The sequence below is a fragment of the Manduca sexta genome, chromosome 27 (assembly GCF_014839805.1).
Source record: "Manduca sexta isolate Smith_Timp_Sample1 chromosome 27, JHU_Msex_v1.0, whole genome shotgun sequence".
In the NCBI taxonomy this organism is placed as follows: Eukaryota; Metazoa; Arthropoda; class Insecta; order Lepidoptera; family Sphingidae; genus Manduca; species Manduca sexta.
Genome location: NC_051141.1, coordinates 4,187,945 through 4,196,892, shown reverse-complemented (window position 1 = coordinate 4,196,892; position 8,948 = coordinate 4,187,945). Strand labels below are relative to the sequence as shown.

The 8,948-nt window shown below is 36.9% G+C and overlaps 1 protein-coding gene across 2 annotated transcripts in view; it reads right to left on the bottom strand.

Moving 5' to 3' along the window:
* Positions 1 to 1,630: 1,630 nt before the first annotated feature.
* LOC115448629 overlaps positions 1,631 to 8,948 on the bottom strand; it is a 119,357-nt gene continuing 112,039 nt past the window's right edge. For both annotated transcript variants that reach the window (XM_030176117.2, XM_030176116.2), the window contains exons 13-16: positions 6,362 to 6,540; positions 5,430 to 5,633; positions 4,751 to 4,897; positions 1,631 to 4,515 (exon numbers count right to left, since the gene is read on the bottom strand). In XM_030176117.2, coding sequence (XP_030031977.1) covers positions 4,300 to 4,515; positions 4,751 to 4,897; positions 5,430 to 5,633; positions 6,362 to 6,540 — 746 coding nt within the window. In that variant the 3' untranslated portion in view covers positions 1,631 to 4,299. The remainder of the gene's footprint in view (positions 4,516 to 4,750; positions 4,898 to 5,429; positions 5,634 to 6,361; positions 6,541 to 8,948) is intronic.

The window sequence follows — 8,948 nt, the reverse complement described above, 5'->3', positions numbered from 1 at the left end:
TATAGTACGTAGAACTAAATGTTATGTATCTCGATTTGTTCCCTATATAACCGAACTACTTGAAACAGTTTTAAAAGCTTGGTGTTCAGATTTTTCGTTGCCTGGAAAGTAAATTCCAGATCAGTACACTCGATTTGGTGATTAATACAATTTGTGTTAGCGTACGAGATTAATCACATAGTAACCCTGTAGTATTTAATGGCATGCGACTGTCATTTTCGGAGTTCTAGTCAATATTTCATGTGATCTCATTACTTACTTTATTTAATCACTAGTCTAAGTTTTGGTAGTCGCACGTTCAACGGTGCTGCTGTATAAATATGTTTCATTCATGGCTAAGTTTGTTCTGCAGTACATTATTACTATAATTTTGTTCACTTGCCAAAAACGAAAGCTAACGTAATTCAAAATTGTAGACACAAGTCGATACGAATTGTTACTTATTGGGGTACGAATGGTTATGGAATCTTTGGATATTAATGAGAGTAAAGTATAAGCGATATTGGGTCATATTTAAGCTATTCAACTAGACTTATCTATACCTATTTTGGACCTGTCTTACGCTGTCGCTGTTAACTGTTCCTGATCGTAGCACTCTTCGAGCGGAGTGTTTAAGCGTTTGGATTGCATTGGGTATTAAGAAAATGGCGCATGACGTCACATGTTTGGTAAATTTCGGTTTAAAGGTCTGTACTAACTCGAGTAGACGATGGACCAATGTAGAATGTTGCATTGCTACGACCAGCAGCAAATTTTTGTGATATGTAAACGACTTTAGATAAGTTCAACCATACTATGAATAAAGTGTTTAATAAATCAATATTAATGCGTTTTTTATTTGTTAGTTGCAACTTAACACCCCCGAGTCCTTACATTATATTATTATAATTACCAATTAAATTGTCTTGTGCAATGCACGACTGGGGAAAATAAAAGTATTGATTCTAAACTGTACATCAATATTCTTATTTAATATTTTTTTTTAGTTTTTCCTGTTTGTGGCAAAGTGACCAACCAAAAATTTACAAGTATTGTTTTTATCTCTTGTCGTTGTAGCGCAACTTTATTTCCATTTTATTTATTTATAAATTATTTGAAAATTTACAGCATTATCTGATTATTTTCTATTCATACAAATATCGTTGTAATTATTAAGGTTCACTACGTAAGTCATTACATTCGTAAAATTGTTTAATTTAAATGTCTAACATTCGCGTAAACTTAAGAAATCATTAAGTCTAACGAGATATAACTCTTCCTTCGAATCATACCACAGTGTTTAAACAACTATCGCGGAATATAAAGTCCCGAACCTGCGATTAAATGCGGAAAATAGTTTTATTTCCACTGAACTGGGGCCTTATTCTCTATCCCGCACGTTATTTTGACAGTGCGTAACAAGCACGTAACACAACGCGTCATGTTTAGGACTATAGAAATTTGTCTTACAGAATACCATTCCACGCACATTTATCGGAGATAACTTGACACGGCCGCGTTACGCGTTTACACTATCGTACAGAATAAGGGCCCTGAACGTATGAGTTTAGAAATATTATACTGCATAGCATACGCCTCATATTCGTTTACTATACAAGGGATAACTTAGGGACCAAATGAAAAACACAAATGATGGAGCCATGTATTTTATTTCAAGATTTTATAATGGTGTTATGTGCGTATTATTTTTTTCCAGTAATATTGAACACATAAAGGAATATACTGATCGGCTTAATTTAACCTTTAAAACCTACATTAAACCGTAAACGCGAAGGAGTTCACCTCACAGCCGATCTCTTGGACAATGGGTAACTATATCAATGGATCATTATTGCATACATTTTCAAATTACATTCCTACTGCTACAAATTGTTACAGAATTTATTAATACAACATTTATAACAGATAATATTTATTATTACTCGTTATTCTACTCATAAATAATAACACAATTTTATAATACCTACGGACAGCGTGAGCGTTTACAAAGTCATTTGTATAGTAGTCAAAGAATCTAGTCAGACAAATCCATTTAATTAAACACACTAATGAAGTCGATATTCATATAAATAATTATTATACACGTTCAGTAATATTTATAACATTGAATAATATTTAATATCTCGTCACCATTTATATTACGAAATATAAACGGGATGTATAATTCAAATAATACAATAAATTACAAACGAACAAAAATGTTTACGATCGCTGTTCACAGAAATAATAATCACATCTAATAGTATTATTGATAATTGAGAGCTAAAAGCGCGTAATTATTAAATATTGCACTATTATCTAAGTTCTCAAGTATATTGCGACGTGCACAACATTACATGGTAATTTACTATCAGTTCTAATCTATTATTTTAGTTAATATTTGGGCTCGTAATCACATAGAGACCAAAATACATGCATAAATTATTATCACTTGTCTATTGTGTCACAATTTCATTTGGATCGATTGTGAGATCGATGTGACTCGCGCACGCGCTCACGCCCCGCCATGCAGACAGAAATGTTAAACATACATCACTCGCAGACATAATTACACTATGTATGAAGTAAGAAAAAATAACTACAAACACACGGCTACTATATCGAGGAAACGCAATTAGGTACCGACCGTTTAAACATTTCTCGGAAGTTAGGGATTCGATTCAATATCTTAAAAAATATATTTGCTATTAGACTCAAATAAGATAGGACCGAACAGCCATTTTGTTTTTCTTTTATAATGTGTATGCGGCATGGTGTATGGTAAGCAATAAAATATTCTGCAAATTAGGGCAACAAGTCACGTGATTAACTGAGTAATCTTGTAGATTTAGTCATATAAAATTTTAAGTAGAATTTTATAAAATATGACAGTGATTATATGCTTCGGATATAATACAGTCAGATTAAATCATAACAATTCATACATATAGCATATAAACAAATTTGAGAAAATCGATTTTGTTTACAGGCTAATAAAAGTCAATTTTAGTTGATGGAAAATTGCATGATACCATACATTTTTTTTTTTTTGTCAACAGTGTCATCAATCAAGTTGAACATCGGTACATGTTTTCATTGTCAAAATATTTCTAGAGTCGTCCATCTTCTCATTTGAATCCCATAGCATACAGGGTAATTTTACGTAGCGTATCAAGTCTAGAACTAGAAATAGTGTGAATGATATTTGCAGTCTTTAAAAAAAACTATTATCTGTATGAAAAATATACGTCCCGTTTTTACGAGTGAACAATATTTTCACTAATCTGCCATATTGTCGTTCCACACATGAGTTCGCATACTTTTGGCAAAAAACCCTGCACTAGCTCTGCACACTCAACCGTCATGATGTGAAAATGATAACTGCCCAGTGGGCAATGATTACATTTAAGATTGTTACTTCCAAAAACTACCCACAAAATTTCTCCCAAAAATTGTTAAGATTTCTTAATATGATATTTATATCAAAAGTTTAAAAAAACGATTCAATAAGTACAATAATTAACACATAGAAGGTCAATATCGACTACAAATTTATGTGTTGAGCCACGAGCGTGAGACACCGGTGGCCTGCACGCGCCGGGCGATATACTTATTTGTATACAAAATACTATACAAAGTATACCGTATCACAACGGGATTATGACGAGAATGTATAGCAACACACCACAGGCTATCGGTCAGAACCTTACGTGAATACGGAAGAACATCGTACAACAAAGAGACAGTAAAGTTGGTTCACAAAAACAAACAAAAAAAATGGAATATGCTCATAAATATCATATAAAAAAAAGTTGGAATCAAAAATAGTTTTCAACATAAACGCTCGGTTACAATTTCGATTTTATTCACAACCGTCTGGTACTTAACAGTTCTCGACGTCCACACCACACAAGCCGTAGTACACGAAAATTGTCTTACATCGAAATCAGATTTTTGCAATGAGACACGCCTTAACATAATAATGAGTAACGTGATTGTTCTCCTACATATATACGACCGATTAAACTACACATTGACATTTATTGACACGTCAAACACCGATTGATACTTTGAGGTTACAAATACGACCATAGAGAATACAACACGCGCTTGTCATTGACAAAACATTACACTTGTCAGGAACATGACTTAAACAGATGCCGCACGTGCGTCTGCGCCGCGTCTAGTACAGTAGCCGGTGCATTCTTAGTGCATACAACAGCCAATCAGATCGCCTCGTTTAAAATCGGCGCTGACCGATTCGATTACCTCGACCTCTCACAATGCAGCATCGATGAGCGGTAGTTGGCACGAGTTACTTTACTGTTGTGTGTCTGCGGTTCCCCCACACGCGCCCTCCTCCTCGTCGTCGGCGGTAGGGGTCTCGTCCTTCTCCTCGATGGCGGCGTGTTCATTGCGCAGACTGGCGCCGCCGCACTCACCGGTCGGACGCAGTACTAGATACATGAGCAGATCTGACAGCGATATGATGCCGATCACTTTGTCCTCCTCGTCGACCACCACCAGACGATGTACCTGGTGAAATAACACCATGTCTGAATAGGAATTACATATATTGTTCCATATTAGACTTGTAACTTCCTCGTGTATGATAGAGCTTACAAATTTATTAAATTCATGTGTAATTAATTTATCATTTGCGTAGAATGATTACAAAAAATACTTTTATAGTACAAAGAAAAGGAAGCTAAACTACAAATTACTCTTTCTTCACAATACCCAGTGTATGTATATAAGCTGTAATAATTACCTCGGCGCGAACTATCCTCTCCATAACGTCAAACAACGTCTCATCGAGTGTGCATTTCTGAACGCCTTCAAACCACTCGTTGCGATGTTCATTGGCCGTCTTCAGCGACACATCCAGGTTGTTGTATGTCTTTTCTGCTGCCAGATTCTGAAATCATAATGGTATAGATCAGCGATGGCTAACATTTATTGGCTAACGTGACAAAATTAATGATGGGTAGAGCTCAGCTATTCCCTAAACGCTTTACTGGCGAATTTTTTAAGACCTAACTATATTTTCGTTTGTCAATTATTATTGGTATACTCAAATCATTTTCTTTTGAGTTAATAACAGCACGCGTGTGATTTTTTCGCCATCCCTGATAAAGATAATAGATTTCCGTACAGAAGTATGCCTGAGAACGTTAAGAAACCTTTTTTTTTATGATTTTTGCTGGCAAGCATTAGAGTGCAAGCACGGCCGTGTTCCGGTTTTACACATGTTATAGTAATCGCAATTCATGAGCTTTATGTGAATTAGCGCTCAATATCTCGACTATCGAATGGGGCCGAACAGTGTTGTGTTACACAATACTTTATAATTGTTTTTTTTTCTACGTAGTTGCTCAATTTGTGGGCTTTCACTGCTACAAAGCGAACAAATCGTTAGCTTGAACATTGAAAAATATATGAACACTTACAATAACATCAAACTTGGCGTATATATCCTTGAGTCGCCCCTCGGCGTCTATGAGCGGCAACGCCGAGACACGCCTGTTGACGAACTTGCGGAGCGCCTCGATGATGGACGTTTCCTCAGTGGCGGTCTCGATGTCGTTCAGCGTGCCTATGTTCAGGTCGCGCAGCTTGTTCTGAAGGTACGCCGGCTTCGGCAGCTCGTTTATCTGAAGTTCAGAGTTCTTTTGTAGCATTTGTTATTAAACAAGATCATTTTTGAAATGTCGTGACGAGCAAACCTTATAGGTAAGCTTCACGATTGCCTTACAATACTATAATATCCGACAAACACACTATACCACTACAGCGCTTGGAGGACATTTATTTCAAGTTAGGTTGTTGTTCCGTTAAGCAAAACCCACCACGCAGTAGTGTGTTAAAGTTCTTTGCCGGTTATTATACTGAGTAATTGCAGGCTGCCATTTTATAAGAACTGCTACGTCTTGGACAGTTGTGTTGTACGAAAGTAATAAATCTGCATTAATAGTAATCATTCCATGACTGACACAAGTGTTACGAGGTTGCCAATTGGTTCCCTCTCGCAATTGCGTCCAGTTACTTATGTATAAAGCGGAGATAGACTAGTTGGTTGTGGAACGGACTGTCGAAACGAATGTCCGCAGGCTCAAATCCCAACGGCACACACCTCTGACTTTGTGTATTCTTTGTGAATTATCGGTTGCTTTAACGGTGAAGGAAAACATTGTGAGGAAACCTGCATATCTGAGAAATTCTCTATTAGGAATTTCCGAGGGTGTGTGAAGTCTACCAACCCGCACTAGGCCAGCGTGGTGGTCTAAGGCCTATTGCCTCTCAGTAGTAGAGGAGGCCAGTGCCCAACAGTGGGACAGTATATAGTACAGGGCTGATATTATTATTATATTATTATACTTACGTATAGGAAAAGAAATCTGAGTATCCTCTTGTGCGTGAGTATGTACAGCACGTTGCCTGTGTCGGGATCTATGACGGGCAGCCGATGGATGCGGTTGGTGATCAGCATGCGGATCGCTTCAAACAGAGACGAGTCAGGCCCGATCGAGACCAGCGGCATCACCGACCCCTTGAGCACTTCTGCAAATCCATAGCCGTTTGATAAGCAACACAAATTTGAAACACAAGTTTTTGATTATAATTATGTTAAAAAACCTCAACTGTAACATACTGTGTATTATGATTGAAACGTGTTTTGTGTATAAAATAAATAAGCGACATTTCTATTTTTTCAGAAGCTATTTGTGTGTAAAGGTTATTTTCCGAAGCACTGAATCTATTATAAAATAGTTTGTTAATTATCTATACATGGATTTTGTTGTCATCAGGACGAACTAAAGTCGTTCGAATGGGATAAGTACAGGTGGAAGAAGAAATATTTCTGAATGGGATGTATGGACGCAGCCCTCTGTATGAATAATAAAATCTACAAACTGATTACATTACTTCAATTAACACGTTAACTGCCAAGATAAAGTTTTATCATTTGGGCCATGGGGGACAATGTTGGGCGACATTGATGCTTTCCGTTCAAGCCGCGTCGGACAACGATGACCGCGCGCCAGGCTTATGTTCAAAACTCTCTGTTGGGCCGAAGGGCAGCGGTAGCGAGATAATTAGCTTACAAACTGACCCGCGCGGCCCTCCAATTAATTCTATATAGGTTGGTTCTTTTATCAGAATTTGACTTTATATATTTTTGAGATGCTATTGTAAAATTTATATCACTATTATAGTTTCTTGAAATTATAATAAAATAATTCAATTTATTACAGAAATAATATCTGTTTATTAAAATGTACTCAAAAAATGCTATAAAAGAATAAAATCTTCTTAATAAACTTAATTTAGTGTCGCGGGCGGGGGTCAGCAACATTGTGGCCGCACGGTCCTGTGTAATGTTTTTGGTTATTTCATCCACTGAAGCCATGGGGGTTTATCTTTTCCGAGCTTAATAACTCATAATAGAGAATCGGAAACGATTCTGTATTTATAATACAAATTATTTATGTATTAATGTAACTAAATAATAGAAAAAAATAATCTATGAAAATTGTCAAAATCGGGAATTTTTACTTGGCTTCGTAGGATAATCAAGCACTGATGGACCGCGTTGGCAGTTAACGTGTTAAGGCAATAGAGAATCACCCGAGCGGCAACTACGAACAAAACTTATTAATTCATAACAAATACCATAAAGTCGTCTCATATTATGCTGAGTGATGATTCAAAAATAAACCCTGATTCCACACAACACACAAATTCTGTGAAAACACCTAGATCATTCGAATTTTCGATCATGCAGCGATGTTGGGATGCGACATAAAGTTATGAATCAAGATAGTTTACAAATGAACTTTAAATAATGTCTACCATAAATTATTTAAAAAGAGATATCACCAATGATATAAAAATTATAATCAATCAACGCGTGCACTCGTGGCTTGAAATTTCTAGAAATAAATATCGTTCACGAGAAACTATAAACAGAATCCGAATTGACCCTCGAATAAAATCCGTCATATTTGAACAATATTTTATTCATTCAAATACAATATGCCGGGCCACTTGTTCGCTGAATATATTCATAAACATTTTATTCATGTTGACAATATGCAGTTGACACTTTGGTAGGATGTATTTTATGTCCGCCTAGATAGCGAACACCGTACACAAAGTGTTAAAACCCATGGCGGGCAGTGGTCTACGCAAGCGAGTCGCATTCCGAGACCAGTCTACGTATATCCGGTTCCAATAGACCGGCATAATTGTGACGACTGGCTAGGGGCAACCGTCCCTCGTCAGTCGACATTCTATTGGAACCCACTCCATTCACCATTAGGTGCAGTTAAAGCATTTTCCCGTGCTAATATAAATAAAAAAGTCTAAAACATTAGCATGGTACCGTATTAAATAAAATGCACCAGACTCTAAGATAAAAACAAGGGTTCGCTTATCGGAAAAACTATGAAAGCGTCTACAAAGATTATATCGCTCCGATTACACTCACCGCCCGCGTGGCCACGAAATATTTTTACTTGGGATTGTGATTCGCACGACAGAAATGCAAACGCGTTTGAAACTTTTAAAGCTTTTGCATCGACACGTCGCGCGCCGTCAAACAAAAATTAAAATCGTTGCATGCACTTTATATAGGCATCAAGTAAACACACGACTGTTGGTGAAAGCCCTTCGTTCTTTACGAATCATTCCGTCACTATTCATAATATAAACTGACACGGCCTGCCGCCTGAAAGCCCGGCTTAGCGGACAAAGCTTCCACGATAAAATGCGAGCGGAACGCGTTTTATCTACCTATATATATAATTAAACAGATTAATGAATAATCTGGATTCTGGATGTCGAATAATACATTTAGTGACATGTCAGTACGCAAAACCTGGGACCCACAGCACGGCAGTGAAATTCGTAGTATTCTCAGTTAATCTGGATATAATGGAAATTCAGCGCGATCGTTCAAATGCAAT